This window comes from Chiloscyllium plagiosum, unplaced genomic scaffold (assembly GCF_037043375.1).
Source record: "Chiloscyllium plagiosum isolate Xiang-an unplaced genomic scaffold, Cpla_swu_hap1 HiC_scaffold_30, whole genome shotgun sequence".
In the NCBI taxonomy this organism is placed as follows: Eukaryota; Metazoa; Chordata; class Chondrichthyes; order Orectolobiformes; family Hemiscylliidae; genus Chiloscyllium; species Chiloscyllium plagiosum.
This window is the reverse complement of record NW_028270168.1, coordinates 17,537,979-17,558,954: the sequence shown is the minus strand read 5'-3', so window position 1 is coordinate 17,558,954 and position 20,976 is coordinate 17,537,979. Positions and strand designations below refer to the sequence as shown.

The 20,976-nt window shown below is 42.3% G+C and overlaps 1 protein-coding gene across 1 annotated transcript in view; it reads right to left on the bottom strand.

Moving 5' to 3' along the window:
- Nucleotides 1-14,923: 14,923 nt before the first annotated feature.
- slc9a1a (solute carrier family 9 member A1a) overlaps nt 14,924-20,976 on the bottom strand; it is a 59,303-nt gene continuing 53,250 nt past the window's right edge. Inside the window, exon 12 of the mRNA XM_043717460.2 lies at nt 14,924-17,208. Within this exon, the coding sequence (XP_043573395.1) occupies nt 16,958-17,208 (251 nt within the window). The 3' untranslated portion in view covers nt 14,924-16,957. The remainder of the gene's footprint in view (nt 17,209-20,976) is intronic.

The following is a 20,976-nucleotide window of genomic DNA, read 5'->3' as shown; positions in this document are numbered from 1 at the left end:
GGGAGACTAGTTAGCAAGATTAGATCTCAATTAATACAGGGAGAACTGGCCATTTGGATACAGAACTGGCTCAAAGGTAGAAGACAGAGGGTGGTGGTGGAGGGTTGCTTTTCAGACTGGAGGCTTGGGACAGTGGAGTGCCACAAAGAACGGTGCTAGGTCCACTGCTTTTTGTCATTTATATAAAATGATTTGAATATGAACAAAGGAGGTATAGTTAGTAAATTTGCAGATGACACCAAAATTGGAGGTGTAGTGGACAGCGAAGAAGGTTACCTCACAGTACAATGGGATCTTGATCAGATGGGCCTATGGGCTGAGGAGTGGCAGATGGAGTTACGCCCAGCATATTCCCCAACTTACCTCTTACCATCAAACCAGAGGATCAATCCTCATTCAACTGAGCGAATTCAGGAGGCCATGCCAGTAACAGCAGCATGAATACCTAAAAATGAGGTGTTAACCTGATGAAGTTACCAAAGAGGACTACTTGTGTGCCAAACAGCAGAAGCAGCAAGTGATAGACAGAGCAAAGCAATCCAGTAAACAACAGAACAGATCTAAGATCTGCAGTCCAGCCACATCATGAGATAGCTTTGGCAAATAGAATTAAGGAGAATCCAAAAGGTTTTTACAAATATATTAAGGACAAAAGGGTAACTAGGGAGAGAATAGAGCCCCTCAAAGATCAGCAATATGGCCTTTGTGTGGAGCCACAGAAAATGGGGGAGATACTAAATGAATATTTTGCATCAGTATTTACTGTGGAAAAGGACATGGAAGATATAGACTATAGGGAAATAGATGGTGACACCTTGCAAAATGTCCAGATTACAGAGGTGGAAGTGCTGGATGTCTTGAAACAGTTAAAGGTGGATAAATCCCCAGGATCTGATCAGGTGTACCCGAGAACTCTGTGTGAAGCTAGAGAAGTGATTGCTAGGCTTCTTGCTGAGATATTTGTATCATCGATAGTCACAGGTGAGGTGCCAGAAGACTGGAGGTTGGCAAACGTGGTGCCACTGTTTAAGAAGGGCGGTAAAGACAAGCCAGGGAACTATAGACCGGTGAGCCTGACCTCAGTGGTGGGCAAGTTGTTGGAGGGAATCCTGAGGGACAGGATGTACATGTATTTGGAAAGGCAAGGACTGATTCGAGATAGTCAGCGTGGCTTTGTGTGTGGGAAATTATGTTTCACAAACTTGATTGAGTTTTTTGATGAAGTAAAAAAGATTGATGAGGGCAGAGCAGTAGATGTGACCTATATGGACTTCAGTAAGGCATTCGACAAGGTTCACCATGGGAGACTGATTAGCAAGGTTAAATCTCATGCAATACAGGGAGAACTAGCCATTTGGATACAGAACTGGCTCAAAGGTAGAAGACAGAGGGTGGTGGTGGAGGGTTGTATTTCAGACTGGAGGCCTGTGACCAGTGGAGTGCCACAAGGATCGGTGCTGGGTCCTCTACTTTTTTGTCATTTACATAAATGATTTGGATACGAGAATAAGAGGTACAGTTAGTAAGTTTGCAGATGACACCAAAATTAGGGGTGTAACGGACAGTGAAGAGGGTTACCTGGCAACATCCTTGTAAATCTTTTCTGAACCCTTTCAAGGTTCACAACATCTTTCCGATAGGAAGGAGACCAGAATTGCACGCAATATTACAACAGTGGCCTAACCAATGTCCTGTACAGCAGCAACATGACCTCCCAACTCCTGTACTCAATACTCTGACCAATAAAGGAAAGCATACCAAACGCCTGCTGCATTTTTGGAAAGCAAATCTTAGCAGGACTTATATACTTAATGGTAAGGTCCTTGGGAGTGTTGCTGAACAAAGAGACCTTGGAGTGCAGGTTCATAGCTCGTTGAAAGTGGAGTCACAGGTAGATAAGATAGTGAAGGCGGCATTTGGTATGCTTTCCTTTTTTGGTCAGAGTATTGAGTATCAGAGTTGGGAAGTCATGTTGCGAATGTACAGGACATTGGTTAGGCCACTGTTGGAATATTGCATGCAATTCTGGTCTCATTCCTATCGGAAAGATGTTGTGAAACTTGAAAGGGTTCAGAAAAGATTTACAAGGATGTTGCCAGGGTTGGAGGATCTGAGCTATAGGGAAAGGCTAAATAGGCTGGGGCTGTTTTCCTTGCAGTGTTGGAGGCTGAGGGGTGACCTTATAGAGGTTTTTCAAGTCATGAGGGGCATGGATAGGATAAAAAGACAAGGACTTTTCCCTGGTTTGGGGGAATCCATAACTAGTGGGCATAGGTTTACCTTAAGAGGGGAAAGATATAAAAGGTACCTAAGGGGCAACTTTTTCCACACAGAGGGTGGTGCATGTATGGAATGAACTGCCAGAGGAAGTGACGGAAGCTGGTACAATTATAGCATTTAAAAGGCTGAATGGGTATACAAATAGGAAGGGTTTAGAGGGACATGAGCCAAGTACTGGCAAATGGGACTAGATTAAGGTAGGATATCTGGATGGCATGGACGAGTTGCACCAAAGGATCTGTTTCCATGCTGTTTTTGTCTATGACTCCATGACCATTATCCCATGCTAGATGGTTTGTTCATCATGTGCTTCCCCTCCAGGCGGTGACAGGGCAGAGCTGGGGAGGGGGAGTTTTCTATGGTAACTGAAGAGGCCAATCCTGGAGCTGACTCTGCTGCTGGCACAGCAGATTCTGTTTGAAGTGAGTGGGTGGGACTCCCTGGATTCTACACGCTCCTTCTGCTTGGCCTCTATGTGTTCCATTTAGTGATGCTGGAAGTGGTTGGCACCTTCACAAATGCTTCTTCAGTTTGTGTATTTTAGGGCAAGCGATTTCCATGAGTTGACAGGGATGTTGTATTTGCTTAGGAAGGCTTTCAGGGCATCATGTCTTGTTTCCTCTCACATGCCACAAGGTCAGATTGGTGTGGATGAGTTTCAGTGCTGTATGACTTTATGAATACATCGACAACGGTCTGTAGTTCATCTTCTAAGTGTATGTACATGCAGGCATCAGCTGTATGCTGCAGCATGAAGTTGGGGTGGTCTCGTTTCTGGCCAGGAGGTGAAGGTTGAACAGTTTCCCCACTCGTCCTGGAGGTTAGTTCAACTCTGGAGCTTCATGGAATTAGGGTGGAGTGTTGTGGTGAGGAGATGGAGAAGAGCATTAGTATGATGACACAGTCATGCCTGACCCCAGTTTGTACCCATATTGGGTCTGTGGTGGATCCATTGGAGAGGATCATATCTTGCATGTAATTGTGAAGGGTAGGCAGAGACTAGTGACAAATTTCTATGGGCAGCCCAGCCAAATTTGATGAGGATATTCCTCAATCTCTCATAGATTACAGTTGAAGGCTTTTGTGAGATCGAAGAAGGCCATGTACAAAGGTGTGTGCTGTTCCCTGCACTTTGCTTGGATTTGTTGGGTTTGAAAATCATGTCCATTGTGCCTCTTGATGGGCAGCGGTTGCATTGAGAGTCATTGAGGGAACAGCCCTTCAGCCACTTATGGAGGCAATTGAGGAGGATTCTCATGACAACCTCTCCCGTGGTAGACAGTAGAGAAATCCTCCATAATTTCCATAGTTCAACCCGTCTCTTGAGGCTGGCCATAATTACAATCTCTTGAGATCTGCCAGCACACTCTTCTTTCCAGACAAGGGTGATAAGGTCATGGATCTACATCAAGTGTCTCTCCACAGTATTTTTGTCCTTCAAAAGAGATTTCATCTGTACCAGAGGCCTTGCTGTTTCTCAGTTTTCTTGACCTCTCAGTGGGTTGAGACAGTAAGGGATGGAGTCAAGAGCACTTGGCGTGAAGATTGAGTCTTGGTCAAAGAGGTCTTTGAATGCTCTCTCCAGCAGGCAGTCAGTGCCTCTTGGTCTTTGCTGAGCAACTGTCCATTTTTAGCTGTCAGTGGAGTAGGTCTCTATGTACTTGGATCATGGGTGGCTTTGATTGCTCTGCAGAAACTGCACACATTCTGAAATGTCCCCTGTGCTGTTTCCACACACCATCTATTCTTAGCTCACAAGTCGTTGCATCTTGGCCTTCAGTTGCCTGTGGGTTTGTTTCCTTTCTTGAATTTTGGTGGAGCTGCCAGTTTGGGAATGCCTTGCATTTGTGGTCTGGGAGATTCTGGATCTCCTGATCATTTTCACTGAACCAGTCTGGTGTATCCTGGTCATGAGGCTGAGTGTCTCCATGTAGGTGCTTACTGTGGTGAATTTAGAGTGTGGGTACTCTGCAGCTCTAGTATGTTGGTCTTTGCAAGTTGGCTGTGAGGCACCACCTGAGTACGTCTTCACAGGTTTTCTTTTTGAGTCCAGCAACATTAAGTCTCCTGCAGCAGAGTTTTTTCTGTCTCCTGGTTTGGAGTCAGGTTGATGGAGAGATGGTACAGCAGATTAGGCAGTGGTTGGTCCAGCAATTGTTGGCTGCAGTCATGGCGTGGGTGGAAAAATCATCGTTGTGGTCCCTCACTTGAATGATGAAGCAGTCGCTTCACTGCCAGTTCTGGTCCAGGTGTAAACACTTTGTTCTCTTTAAAATGTATACCTCTCGAGATACCTTGTTCATCTCCATATCATCAAAAGTCCATGTCAATAACTGTTATGTCGTGTCAGGCCATCCTTTATTAGGCCAGCATTTAATGCCCATCCCTGATGACCTTGGACAAGAGGTGATGACCTGTCTTCTTGAACCACTACAGTCTTGGAGGTGTGGGGAGGTGTGTGGGGTGTGTGAAAGGACACCCACAATACTGTTAAGAACAGAATTGTGAGATTTTAACCCTGTGCTGGTTAAGGAACTAGTTCAGGATAATTAGGATGGTGTCTGACTTGGAGTTTCAGATGTGGTTGTCCACATGCATCTGCTACTGTCTTTCTTGGTAATAGAGACTGCAGGATTAGATGGTGCAATTGGAGGATCCTTGATGAGTTACTGCAGTGCATCATCTTGCACACACTGTTTCCACTGTGTGATGAAAGGAGTGAATGTTGGAAGTGCCAATCTGCATGCATCCAGGCACAGGGAGTATTCTATCACTCTCCGACCTGGGCCTTGTAGATGGTAAACAGGTATTTCAGTGACAGGAAGTGAATTACTCACTGCATTTGACTGGTTCAGTTTCTGGTTGAAGGTATAATCAGGATGTTGATATTGGGGGATGGTGAGGACATTGAATATCAAGGGTGACAAGTTGGATTCTCTCTTGCTGCAAACAATCATTGCCTGGCACTTGTGTGGTGCAAGTGTTACTTGTTACTTTTGGACCCAGCCTGGATAATATCCAGATCTTGCTGCAAGTCTGGATACAGAACTGCTTTAGGATCTTAGAGGTTGAGAATAGTGCCGCACATTGTGCAAACATCCCCATTTCTGACTTTATAATGGAAGGTAGGTTTTACCTTTTAATCAATGAAGCAGCTAATTGGTTCAGCCTGTGGAATTCCTGCAGTGATGTCCTGTGGCTGAGACAGTGCTCACCAAACACAACCATATTTTCTTTATACCAGGTATGTTTCCAAGCAGCAGAAAGTTTTCCTCCTTATTCCAATTGACTCAATTTTTGCTTGTGTTCCTTGATGCTCAGTCAAATATTGCCTCAATGTTAAGGGCAGTCACCTCACCTCTGGAGTTCAGCTGGACAAAGGCTTTAATGAGGTCAGGAACTGATTGGCTCTGGCAGAACTTATACTCAGTATTAGTGAGCAAGTCATTCCTTTGCCAATGTCACTTGATAGTACTATCTATGACCCCGATAATGATTGCAAATAGCTGAAAGGGCACGAATTGGCTGCACTGGAATTGTCCTGTTTTATGTCTTCAGAACATACCTGGACAATTTTCCATATTGTCAGGTAGATGCCAATGTTGTAACTATACTGGAACAGCATGGCTGAGGAGTGGCTAGTTATGGAGCACAAGTCTTCAGTACCAATGTTGGAATGATCACAGCCTTTCCAGTTTTCAGTGTCTTCAGCTGTTTCTTGGCATCACATGTAATGAATTGAATGAGCTAAAGATTGGCATTTTTGATACTTGGGACTTCAGGAGGAAGGCGAGATGGCACTTGCGGCTGAAGATCGATGCAAATATTCCAACCTAGTAGAGAGCACTGTTGTTCTGGGCTTCCCTGTTACTGAGGATGGGTTTTAATTGTCCAGTGATAATCCTCCTATGATAAATTTTCAATCTGCCTTCGGTTCGAGTCATAGAGTCATAGAGATGTACAGCATGGAAACACACCCTTCGTCCATGCCGATCAGATATCCCAACCCAATCTAGTCCCATCTGCCAGCACCTGGCCCATATCCCTCCAAACACTTCCTATTCATATGCCCAGTCAGATGCCTTTTAAATGTTGCAATTGTACCAGCCTCCACCACATCCTCTGGCAGCTCATTTCATACACATACCACCGTCTGCGTGAAAACGTTGCCCCTTAGGTCTCTTTTATATCTTTCCCCTCTCACCCTAAACCTATGCCCTCTAGTTCTGGACTACTCTACCCAGGGGAAAGAGCTCATCTAGTTATCTTATCCATTCCCCTCATGATTTTATAAACCTCTATAAGTTCACCCCCCTCAACCTCAGATGCTCCAGGAAAAACAGCCCCAGCCTATTCAACTTCTCCCTATAGCTCAAATCCTCCAACCCTGGCAACATCCTGGTCAATCTTTTCTGAACCCTTTCAAGTTTCACAACATCCTTCCAATAGGAAGGAGACCAGAATTGCACGCAATATTTCAAAAGTGGCCTAACCAATGTCCTGTATAGCCACAACATGACCTTCCAATTCCTGTACTCAATACTCTGACCAATAAAGGAAAGCATATCCAACACCTTCTTCATTATCCTATCTACCCGCGATTCTCAAGGAGCTATGAACCTGCACTCCAAGGTCTCTTTGTTCAGCAATATTCCCTAGGACCTTACCATTAAGTGTATAAGTCCTGCTAAGATTTGTTTTCCCAAAATGCAGCACCTGACATTTATCTAAATTAAACTCCATCTGCCACTCCTCAGCCCATTGGCTCATCTGATCAAGATCCCATTGTAATCAGAGATAACCCTCTTCGCTATCCACTACACCTCCAATTTTAGTGTCATTTGCAAACTTCCTAACTATATCTCTTATGCTCACATCCAAATCATTTATATAAATGACAAAAAGTAGTGGACCCAGCACTGATCCTTGTGGCACACCACCGGTCACAGTTCCAATCTGAAAAACACCTCCACCACCATCCTCTGTCTTCTATCTTTGAGCTAGTTCTGTATCCAAATGGCGAGTGCTCCCTGTATTCCACAAGATCTAATCTTGCTAACCAGTCTCCCATGGGGAATCTTGTTGAATGTCTTACTAAAGTCCATATGGATCATGTCTATCGTTCTGCCCTCATCAATCCTCTTTGTTACCTTTTCAAAAAACTCAATCAAGTTTGTGAGACATGATTTCCCGCTGACTATCCACAAATCAGTCCTTGCCTTTCCAAATACATCAGCATTCCCTCCAACAACTTGCCCACCAACGATGTCAGGGTCACTGGTCTGTAGTTTCCTGGCTTGTCCTTACCACCTTTCTTAAATAGTGGTACCACGTTAGCTAACCTCCAGTCTTCCAGCATCTCACCTGTGACTATCGGTAATACAAATATCTCAGCAAGAGGCCCAGCAATCACTTCTCTAGCTTCCCACAGAGTTCTAGGGTACACCTGATCAGGTCCTAGGGATTTATCCATTTTTATGTGTCTTCATTAAGCAGGACACAAACAACCTTCCAGAAATGCTCGGATACAGAGGGTAAAGCATGAAGGAGGAACTGAAGGAAATTTGTATTAGATGTGGAAATGGCACTGGGGAAATTGATGGAATTAAGCTCTCGGGGCCTAATACCCTGCATCCTAGAGTACTTCAGTGATCCTAGAAATAGCGTATGCATTGGTGATCATTTTCCAGCATTCTATAGACTCTGGAAGACTTCCAGATGATAGAAGGTAGCTAATGTAACCTCACTTTTTAAAACGTAGGGGAGAGACAAAAGTGAGAATTATAGGCCAATTAGCCTGACATCAATGGTGGGGAAAATGTTGGAGTTAACTAATAAGGACGTAATAACTGAGTATTTGGAAAGCAGTGGCAGAGTCAGTCCAACTCAGCATGGATTACTAAAAGGAAGTCATGCTTGACAAACCTTCTGGAATGTTTTGAGGATGGGACCAGTAGAATGGACAATGGTGAATCAGGACTTTCAAAAGGCTTTTGACAAGGTTCCACAAAAAAGATTGTTAAGCAAAATTAAAGCTCATGGTATCAGTGGTAATGTATTGATGTGAATAGAGAACTGGTTGACAGACAGGAAGCAGACTGTTCGAATAAATGGATCCTTTTCACAGTGGAAGGCAGAGACGAGTAGGGTACCACAGGGTTAAGTGCTGGAATTTCAGCTGTTCACTACATACATTAACAATTTGGACAAAAGAATTGAATGCAATATCTCCAAATTCACAGATGACACTAAGCTGGGTGGCAGTGAAGAGGCTGCTAGGAGGCCGCAAGGTGACTTGGACAGGTTGGCTGAGTGGGCAAATACTTGGCAAATGCAACATAATATGGACAAATGTGAAGTTATCCACTTCGGTCATGAAAGCAGGAAGGCAAATTATCTGAAAGGTGGCAGTTTAGGAAAAAATGAGGTGCAACAAGATCTGGGGTTATGGTGGAACAGTTGCTGAAGATTGGCATGCAGATGCAGCAGGCAGTGAGGAAAGCTAATGGTATGCTCGTCTTCGTAGTGATAAGATCTTAGTACAGGAGTAGGGATGTTTTGCTGCAGTTATACAAGGCCTTGGTGATGCCACACCTTGAGTATTGTGTGCAGTTTTGGCCTCCTAGTCTGAGGAAGGACACTCTTGCTATTGAGTGAGTCCAGCGAAGGCTCATCAGACTAATTTTCAGAACGGTAAGACAGACATGTGCAGAAAAACTGGCCCGACTGACCTTATTCTTGCTGGAATTTAGAATGGGGATAGAGGGGTCGGAATCTCATAGAAATATATAAAATCCTGATGAGACTGGGCAGACTAGATGCAGAAAGAATGTTCCCAAAGTTGTATAAGTCCAGAACTAGGGGTCACAGTCTAAGAATAAGGGTAAGCCATTCAGAACTGAGATGAGGAAAAATGCTTTGATGCAGAGTTGTGAACCTGTTGAATTCTCGACCACAGAAAGCTGTTGGAGCCAGTTTATTAGATATATTTAAGAGCTGGACGTGGCCCTTGCAGCTAAAGGAATCAAGGAGTGTGGAGAGAAAGCGGGTATGAGATACCAAAAATGCATGATTGGCCATGATCCTATTGAATGACGATGCAAGCTCGAAGGGCCAAATGGCCTACTCTTGCACTATTTTCTATGTTTTGATGTTAAAGCATGGACTTTTCTCCCGTAATTGTTTCAGCATTTCTGGATTGGGAGCAACATGTGATAGTAAAATTGTGAGACAAGTCCTTTTTATATAAACATAATCAGTTGCATTCTCCAGTAACAACTGAAACAGTTCAGGGTATGTTCATTGTTCTTTTCCAGAAAAGGTTTCGAACACCTAGTTAAATACTTCTCCAAGATTGCAAAATTCAGTAAAAAGAATCATACCTATTCAACTATGTATTAGCTCTTAGCATAATACATCGCTGGATGCTTTTGCCACAGTTCCAAACTTCGATGTGCCACAATTCCCAAGTCATTTACTTTTCAGCAAAAGGATTAACAAAATTTATGCTTCTAACTACTTAAGATTCTCATACAATGCCAAGAAACTCCTATTAGGATAGCAATAAAAATCGAATTTGGGCCGAAGAAGTTGAAAATCTAAAGGATTAAAAGCTAAAATGTTGTCATCCCACAGACATTGAAAGCTGTTTTGGATGCACATAGAATTATGGAATTAATCTTTAAAATTTCATTTTTTAGAAATAGAGAAAAATGTTATAACTGCAATAGATTTTACAGCATTTCAATAAACGTCCTTAAATTTAAGATAAGCAGTCAATCACCCAAAATCTTTGATCTTGCGACCAAATACTACTACGGGTATTATGCAGCGATTCAAGAAGGTAACTCAGTACCTCCTCTTCAAGGTAAATCAAAGATGGACAATAAATACTAGCTTGACCCAATTACATGACAGCCAGAAATCTCAGTACAAGTCAGCAACTTTATGTTCTGATGCATGTGCAGCCATACAAAAGCTAATTCGAAGGTGTCACATGCATAAAGAAATGCAGATATTTCAAAAATAAACAGAGGGGACTTGCTAGTGATGCTCATTTCCCACAATTGAATTAAAAGATAAATCAGAAAAATAACTCTTCACTCATAATTCTTACCTTCTTTTAGTTTTTTCACCCACATGCTTCTGTTCTCAGTGGTTGGAGAGAAAACATACAAGGTATTACCATCGTATATAATCTGAAAAGGATACTTGTGGTTGTGTATCATTAGCTATTTCTTCTGAAGTAGGTTACATTTGCACAAACCAAAATTCATTAAATTGACCTTAGGCACATCCTCCACCTTGCTGTCCATACCATCAAGTAAATCTGTAGAATTTGTGCATTCTTAATCAGATTTGATAATTTGTTCAGAGTATCCGAGCTAGCCATTTTGGTACCAGGTTTATAGTAGATGTCAAAATTGTATACCTGTATTTTCCACAACAAGCTGTTGTAATCTAAATGGTTCATTCATCAGCAAGTACACCAAATGATTCCAAGGTTTATGATTGGTTTCCATGGTGAATTGCTTATCACTTGTATGGAGTTGTATGATATTGAATACCAGAGCAGCTGGTTATGTTATATTGGAATAATTGGATTGCACTTAGAATTAACTTTTCAGCCCAAATGCAATTAGTTTTACATCTGTCATGATGGACATTTTCACCCTCCCCCCACCTTTCTCAGATGCATGACTTTGTGGACTGTCCTCTTCCTTCAATTGTAGGCTGTGGGATACGGGTTTCTGCTGATGGTCCACCTGGCATACATTTAACTAGGTTTCCTTAAAAGCTCCTTTAATGACCACACCTTTTCTGAAAAGTTTGGTATGTACGATGCTAGGAAATTAATAACTAAAGACATCTCTTCTTTGTATTGGAGAGTAGACACGTCACACATCATTAATCTTGCCTTGGTCTGGATAGATCCTATAGTCTGAATAAACAGCACTGGAAAGTTGATTTATCTATATTCACCTGATAATTATTGTGATTGAAGACCGGTCCTTCATGATGAGCAGCCATCATAAATTAACATAAATTTTAGTTATGCTCTTCTTCGGTCTTGGCCATCACTGCAAGATTATCAGCAAAACACACATTCATGAATACTTGCTGGCATTTTGTCCATGTGCTGCTGGAACAGATCCTGATGCACAGGTAGACTGAAAGCTAGTTTCTGGAAGCAACATTTTCCAAATGGTGTTCTGAAAGTAGTGATTTATTGAGATTCATTTACCAAATGAACCAACCACTTTGGCACCTGTGTGGATAGGAATTTATCTGCCGCAAATTTTATTTAATTCCTGCAATGTTGGATTTTGTATGGTCATCTCTTTAGAAAAAGATCAAAATGCTTTGGGTCTGAACAAACTGATTGTGCCATCTTTCTTCAGTAGGCACATAATAAAACTGCACCAGTCTGCTGGTGCATACACCAAATTATACCATTATGTTCCATAACATCCCACTTGTTCTTAAATTCTCTTGTATGCAAATTCTGTACTTTCTGGGAAGATTGATCAATAGAACTGCATCTTTTCTGAGGTAGCACATTAGTACCTTTGAAGTTTCCTATGGCATCAAGTTATTTTTTAAATTCATTCACAGAATGTGGGCATTACTGGTTGAGCCAATAATCATTACAAGTCCCTGACTGCCCCTCAAAAGGAGGTGGTGAGCGATTTTATTGAACCATTACAATCTACATGCTGTAGGTACACTGTTGTTCGGGAGCAAGTTCCAGGATTTTGATCTAATGACCATGAAGGAGTTCCAAGTAAAGATGGTGTGTGGCTCGAACAGGAACTTGCGGGTCATGGTGTTCCCATACATCTGCTGTCTTTTGACCTCCATCAACCATAACCACATTCCTTTGTGCTCAGTACGACTCCAACAAGTGCAGTATTTTCACTCTCATTCCCATCGACTCGTTTTTCTCAGGCTCCTTGTGCCATGCTCTGTCAAATGCAGCCATAATTTCAAGTACAGACACCTTCACTTCCCCTCAAGTTCAGCTCTTTTGTCAATGTTCAGACCAAAGCTGTAATGAGGTCAGGAACAGAGTGGGCCGAGCAGAACTCAATCCTGAGTAGGTTAAGTAAATATTTTACCACACAAATGCCAGGCAATAACTATTTCCAAAAAGAGAAAATCTAACCACCACCTCTTGATACTCAGAGTCTTCGGATATAACAGCATGGAAACAGGCTCTTCGGCCCAACTCATCTACCCTGACCTGGTTTCCTAAACTGAACTAGTTCCATTTGCCGATATTTGGCCCACATCCCTCAATGCCTTTCCTATCCATGTAACTGTATAAATGTCTTTTAAATGTTATAATTGTACCCGCATCTATCAATTCCTCTGGCATCACCCTTGGTGTGAAAATGTTGTCCCTCAGGTTTTAAAATCTTTCCCCTCTCATCTTAGCCTCTATTTTTGAAATCCCCTACCCTGAGAAAGAGATCTGGGCTATTCACCTTATTCTGTGCCTAGCATGATTTTGTAAGCTTTTATAAGGTCACCCTTCAGCCTCTGATGCTCAAGACAAAAAAGTATTGCTATCCAACCTCTCCTTATAACTCAAATCTTCCAGTCTCAGTAACATTCTTGTAAATCTTTTTTGCATCCATTCCAGTTCCTTACTATAGCAGGGCAACAATAATTCCACACAGTACTCTTAGTGTGCCCTTACCAAGGTCTTGTACAGTTGTAACATGACATCCCAACTCCTGTATTCTATGTTCTAACCAATGAAGGCAAGCATGCCAAACGCCTTCTTCACCACCCTGTGACACCAGTTTTAAGGATCTATGTACATGCACCCCTCGGTCTCTGTTTGACAATATTCCCAAGGGCCTTACCATTAACTGCGTATATCCTGACTTCATTTGTCTTACCAATATGCAAAACCTTGCCTTTATTTACATTAAACTGCAACTGCCATTCCTTGGCCCACTGGCCCAATTGATCAAGACCACATTGGACTCTTCGATCATCCTAAACAATTTTGGTATTACCATCATTGGCATTACTGTCACAGAATCTTTGACTATCAATATTGACCAGAAACTGAACTGGACTAGCCATATAAATACAGTGGCTAGAAGAGCAGATCAGAGATTAGGATTAGTATAGCAAGTAAGTCACCTCTTAACTCCCCAAAGCGTGTCCACCATCTATAAGGCACAAGTCAGGAAAGTGATGGAATACTCCTGTGGAGTAGTGCCTGGATGAATGCAGCTCCAACAACACTTAAGCAGCTTGATACTATCAAGGACCAAGTAGCCTTCCTGCCACCATATGCAAATATATTCACTTCCCCCAGTAGCAGCAGAGTGTACCATCTACAAGGTAAACTGCAGAAATTCACCAAAGATACTCAAGAAAGCACTTTTCTAGCCTACGACAACCACCATCTCGAAGGACAGAGGTATCAGATATATGGGAACACTATTACCTGCAAGTTCCCCTCCAGGTCACTCACCATTATGAATTGGAAATATACCACTCTTCCTTCCATGCCTTTGAGCTAAAATCCTGGGGAGTTCCCTCCCAAATAGCATTGTGGGCCTATTAAATGGCAGTAGTTTAATATATCAGTAGACCACTATCTTCTCAAAGGTGACTAGGGATGGGTAATAAATGCTGGCTCTGCCAACCATGCCTATGTCCCATGAGTGAATGAAAAAACATTAATCTTTTATATAAAGTGGGATAGAGGCAGAAATCTGCAGAATGTGCTGCACACAGGACTAATGAGCATAGTTAAATGATTTTTAAACACTAAGCTGGATACTTATTTTTCTTGTTGGATGAGGACCAGAATGGGAATGGGAATTCCATAGGACCTTGAGATTTTCATGAACGTGCACCTGATTTTAACTGAGATGAATGTAATGTGCAGTACGGACAGGCTTGTGATTGTGAGCAATGCTGTTTTATAAGCAGTGAAGAATAACTTTTAAGAGTATTTCAAATAAAGATCAACAAAAGCTTTGCAGATGCACATTCTGAAAGAAATTCAAGGATAATATTGTTTAACCAAGTTTTGAAGGTCAATTAGCGCATAGGCTTTTGGAAACAAACAACTTTAATTTCTGATGTTATTAATGGGATTATTGCAGTTTTGTAAACATGTTCAACACACCCAAGTTCTGGAAAAAATATCCATTTTATTTGGATGGACAATTGCCTGGAAATACCAGATACTGTTGAGAATACCAGCAGCAATTGGGAATAAACCATCAGATGCTGTCATCCTTTCCTGTGTCCAGAGATTACTATCAGTTTGAAGTGTTCATGCTGTCAATCTATCAATCACTGCTGGTTTGTTGTTAACTTCTGTATTGTGCCCTGCAAGTGAGGGATTTCACTATGTGGTACAAGAGTATCTGGGATGATTAGAAATAAATCCATGATGGAATTAATATGAACAACGTTGGAACATATTCCTGGGCTAAAACTTCAATTCATTATGAACAAGGCCAGTTATACCTCCAGCCACATCCAATTTTAAATCATCCAATACATACTTTCATATTTGAATGTCATGTGCTTACCTGCCAAGTAACTATCAATTTCTAAGCATGTGATTGGAAAACATTGATTTAAACTTGTGAATTAAACAGTAATATGAAATAATTTATGTAATTTTATTAATACTCGGTAGTATCTCAGTTATGTACACGTTATTAAAAATAAGGAAACCAATGACTTGGTAAAGAATGCCATCTGTACTGAATGAGTCGGGAATGTGAAATACTCAAGAGAGAGGGAGGGAGAGGAGGAGGAGAGGAGAGGAGAGCAGAGGGGGTAGAGGAAGAGAAGAGAGAGAGAGATAAAGAGAAATACTGGAAACAAAAGGACGACACTTTTTCCAGATGATTACATTTCAGCATGTCACTGATATTGGATTATCTTTAGTTGGCTGAAGTTGTTGAATCACATTTGAGAAGGCAGCTGGTGGGATGCAGCTGATAGACTCCTAACCTTTCAGCCCACAATTCATTCAAGATCAATAGGGTGCTGCAGCAACTATGATTTCACTCTGCCCTGCCTCTTCACTTAGAGCTTGATCCAAATTAGGAGGAATTGAACAAAGCATTATGGCATAGCGTTCTGCTAACCATCTACATTCGTCATGAACAAACTGAGCATACCCTGGAGTTCAGCTGCATTCTCAGGTGTGATGTGGGAGCAGTGCAATGTTGATACTGCATGGACACTGTAATAAAGAGAACAAATCAAATACCCCTAACCCTTTCCAACATATATAAAATAATCTGCAAAACATAAAAATATTAATATCTCAGCTTTGCAGCAACTCACAACATACTCCAAACAGCATGAAGCACGTAAAGACATTCAATCAGGTTTTCTTTAGAGTGCTGTGCTTTACGTAAGCAAGTTATTTGAAACAAAGTGCAAAAATGAATTATTTAGTTAATTTTCTTAAAGGCAATTAGTTAAAATATCAAATTGTTTGACAACACCAGCACACACCCATTATCCTTGTGACCTTGCTCCTCTGACTAGCTGCCAGTTTCCATTGATAGTCTGTCCCAGGTTTACAGCAGTAAAGCAAGGTAACAAAAAGTTCATACACTGAAGTTAAATGAGTCCCACCCTCAAACCATGTACAAGTGCAATGTACTGGTGTTAGTGCTGCTGTGTTTCAAGCTCATTTAGTATAATTTACAAAATATAAGCCTCTTTCTCAGTTACTGACTCAGCGCCATCGTTCCCCCATTCACAACACAGTCTTGTTTCTTGCTCGCCACCACAAAGCCCAGCATCTCTCCATCTCTTCTCTGTGCCTCTTTAATTTCAATATTTGAAATTATGGCTCCACAGTTTGGCTGGGAGTGGTGTTTGGTCTGGGGCTTGCCAGGGAGAGCTGGCTGACCTGAGGCTCAGCTGGAATGGCTTTTTGCTGGGGGAGCCGCTGTGCTAAGTCCGCATTGCTATTCTGAATTTTAGTGCAGTCTGCAGGTTTGAAATGCTGTCATCAGTTAGACAGTTTTTGTATTGTACAGGGTCTCTGAACATACAGCAGTGATTTTCTTTTGATTACGTTTGGAAATATAACACAAACGGAGTCACTTAATTACAACCTGATGTAAAATAGCCCCTGATAACAGCTAGAAAAATAAAGTTCATCTTTGGTTTTGAGTCAAGTATTGAGTGAATGAGCTGCCCCTGACTTCTTAATCAGAGCCTGTTTCTCCAAGTGCCGTAGTCTTGTATTCTCTTAAGCTGCAGGACCTGATGGCATTATATATAAAACAGGTAACTGCATCTGGACCCAGTACTCAGCAAACGCTAGATCCCAGACAGAGATACTATTGTCAGTGTCGCCCAGGCAGTGCAGCCACGACACACAGCAGTGCTAATATCTATTGTGCTTTGGCTAATGAAATTTTTAAAGATCTTAATATCAACAAAATTTCAGATGTCTCACTGTAGTTGGTTTTTCCTCTGCATACCTCACTGTAGCTCAGTACTTATACTATTCTGTGAGACATCAGAACCCAACAGCAAGAATCAAGGGGAAAGTGGTCTTATCCCCAGAAACACACTTCGAGAAACAGGTTGTGGACAGAGTTCGGGGCCATGAATGATGTTGGCAGAAGCTGAAAATTTGCAGCTTCCTCTATCTCATGTGACTTTATGATTGGAAATGGTCATTAGGCTTGTTATCTGGTCCAGGGTCACTAACAAAGCGTTGCATACGCTGATTGGGTGAACCATTTTCATCATTAGTAGGATTTTTTGCAGAGAATACAATTCCTTTGTCCTCTCCAGGTACTGCGCCCTTGTTCTGAGTCTCAATAGATTCACTGGAGAATGGAGAAGCCAGGTCAACGGTGATGGAAGGCAGGTCACTTGTCGGATCCCTGGGCTCAAAATATGTGGCATCTGAATGAAGGGAGAGGGATGGTTAGTACCGAGATGTCACATTTCAATGTATTTTTGTATTCAGCTCTAGGAACTTCAGACAATGTAAATGTAATTTATAATTTCTTTTTAAACTGCAATGATGTAGGGCCAACATCCCTATCTATCAACATCCTGGAGTTAACATTGACCGGAAAATGAACCAGTGTAAATTCTGTCACTTCAAGAGCACGTCAGAAACTAGGGGTCCTTCAGTGAGTAACTCAGCTCCTTACTCACCAAAGCCTGTCTACCACCAACAAGGCACAAATCTGGAAAGTGATAGAATACTCACCACTTGCCTGGATGAGTGCAACTCCGACACTCAAGGAGCTTGACACCATCCAGAACAAAGCAGCCTTCCTGATTGACACATCTAAAAATATTCACTCCCAACACCACTGACACTCAATAGCAGCAGGGTGTACCATCCACAAGATGCACTTCAGAAATTCACCAGGGTTCCTTTGACAGCACTTTCCAAACTCATAACCACTACCATCTCGAAGGACAAAGGCAAAAGATACACAGATTACAACCACCTGCATGCTCTCTTCACCATATGGACTTGGAAATACAGCAGGCTCTCCGTATCCGCGGGGGCTCTGTTTCAAGACCTACCCCGGATAGCAGCAAGCCCATTCATTTAAATGAGAAATTTACCTCCCCGGCAGCTCCCTGGTTCTTGGTTCTGGAATGTTCCGTGTAATATTGTCGGGCCGTGGCAAATTGCGGATAACTGAAACTGCGGAAGCCAATTCTGCGGATACAGTGGTAGTCCTGTATATTGTTTCTTCAGTGTCACTAGGTCAAAACCCTTGAATCTCGTCCCTCGTGGCATTAGGGGTCTCTCTGCACCAAATGCAAACTATGTGGCTCAAGAAGGTAGCCCACTACCACTTTGTCAAGGGCAACTAGAAATGAGCAATAAAGACTGGCCCAGATGGCAACACCCATATACCATAAATAAATTAAAAATACAAGTCTATAATGCAGTTTAGGAGCAACCAGTTTCCACAGAAGGCAGGTCTAGACGAGATGTCTCCCACAGTAATCTGGGATACAAGGGAAGTCCAGACCCAAATGTTTAAATCATCTCTGGCCTTTGAGAAGATGCCAGAGGATTGCAGGATAGTTAATGTGGTTTCACTTTACAAGAAGGATAGGAGATAGACCAGGGAACTATAAGCCGGTGAGTAGGCAAACTATCAGAGAAAATAGTGAACGGAAAATTAATCTCTATTTAGAGAGGCAAGGTTTGATCAGGGCTAGTCAGCATGGCTTTGAGAGAGGGAAGGCATGTCTAACAAATCTGGTGGAACTTTTTAAAGCAGGTGATCAAGTGTTAGGATGAGGGGAGGGCAGTTGATATATTCAAATGGATTTCAGCAAGGCCATGGACAACATTCTACATAGGAAACTGACAAAGAAAGTAAAAGCTCATGGGATCCATTGTAACTTGGCAAGTTAGATCCACAATTGGCTTAGTGACAGGAGACAGAGAATGCTAGTACAAGTCTGTTTGTGTGACTGGAGACAAGTGTGCAGTGCACGGGCAGCAGTGCTGGGTCCCTTATTGTTTCTGCTATTTATGGAATTAGGTAGATGAGAATGTTGGGAGTTAGGGGGTGAGGAGTGGAGAGATATTAAGTGATTTTACGGATGACACAAAAATTGGATGGCTGGTTGACACTGAGGGAGAAGGTGTTAGGTTACAGGAGGATGTCAAGGAGTGGTCAGATGGGCAGGTTCGTGGCAGATGGAATCTAACTGCGATAAATGTGAAGTCATGCACTGTGGAAGAAGGAACAAGACAAAGGAGTACTCAATGAATGGCAGCACAATAGGAAGCTCAGAGGAACGGAGGGATCTTGGGGTGTTTGTCACAAGTCCCTGACGATGGCAGGACAGTTTAATAGGGCAGTTAAGATGACATACAGGATATGTGCCTTTATCAGTTGTGGATTAGATTATAAAAGCAGAAAGGTCATGCTGGAGCTGTACAGAACTTTGGTAAGGCCACAGCTGGAGTACTGTGTGGAGTTCTGGTCACCATAAAGGAAGGACATGATTGCATTGGAGGTGGTGTAGATTCAGGATGTTGCCTGGGATGGAACATTTCATCTGATGAGAGGCTGGAAAAGCTCAGGTTCTTCTATTTGAAGCTTGTATTTTTGGTGGTACAGACTCCATCAGTCAAAGGGCCTCTTCTGTACTGTATGATTCTGAGGCCAGTTGGTCGCTATCAATGTAACTTCTGGGGAAAATTTAAGTTGCTTAGACTCTAGCCTTGATTCAGTGGATAGAGACAAATGTGGGTTCATACATCACTCAAGACCATACCACAAAATCCAGGTTGATATTTCAAAACATTTATAGGAATGCTAGGTTTCCACATGGAGGGATTGCTGTGGAGGGGCCCTCTTTTGGATGAGGCATTAAGCTGGTGCATTGTGCCCCCACTCAGGTGGATGCCAAATATTCCACGGCTCTATGGGAAAAGCAGAGGAAATTGCTCTGGTGTTTTGTTCTATATTTATTCTTTAAACAATATCACTAAACCAGTTTGCAGGAACAAATTACTGCTGTGCTGGTATCTACTGAAAACAACAAACTCTGGAGAGCACAGCAGGTCAAACAGCATCCATGGATAGAGAGCAAGCTTTAGAGCTGAAGTGAAGTGTAGAGGGTGACAGTTTTTATGTTATAATATGGGGGGAGTGCAGTGGGATGTCAGGTGCTGATGCAGAAAAGATGTTGATAGTTCAGATTAAGTGATCAGAACTTGAGAATGGCAGAACAATGGTGTCTCTCCTGCCAGATTGAAAGGACAGACTGTTCCACTGGAATGGGAGGACAGGAAAATCTCCAGACCGTGTACAAGCAGGACCCCAACCTTCCTGCAGCTGATCATTTTAACACAGCATTCTGCCCACATCTGTCCTCGGCATGCTCGTGTTCCAGTGAATCACTGCATAAGCTGGAGGAACAACATTCCATCTTCAGTCAAGGCACTTTACAGCCTTTTGGACTTAATATTGAGTTCAACACTTCTTTTCACTTGTTATCATGTCCTCTATGTCCTCTCTCTCTCTCTTCACCACCCCCCCCCCTCAACCAATCCGTGAGGAATGTCTGTCCCTTTCAAGTCTGGCAGGAGACACACCATTGTTCTGCCATTCTCACATTCTGATCTCTTATTCTGAACTATCAACATCTTTTCTCCATCAGCACCCTCCACCACTGACACCCCATGCCACCAACTATATCATAAACTGAACTGGAAACGTTAGCTTGCTCTCTCTCCATGGATACTGCCTGACTCGCTGTGATCTCCAGCATTTGTTGTTTTCGCTAAGCCAGTTTATTGAGTCACTTAAGTCATTCCTGTTGAAGAATTTTGCTGTGTATTAATAGCAACTTCATTTGCCTAGTAAACCTATTTTGAAAACATTTAATTGACTGTAAAATGACATGTTGAGTACTTGCGAGGCATTATATAAACTTCTCTTTCTGAAGTCTCACTGGTGTTCCCTGCTCACTTAGGAAAGCCAGCTATGTATGTCAGAACATGCAGCGTACTCAGCAGGGAAAGACACGAGTTTAAATAGATCTAGGAAATGCAAACTATGGCTTGGCCATTACTCAAAGTTTCCAATCCAACAACGAAGCTGTAGCTTAACAAACCACAGGTCAGAGGAATTTGTTTTGGTATTTGGTGTTGAAATAAAAGTGTGCTGGGAAAAGGGA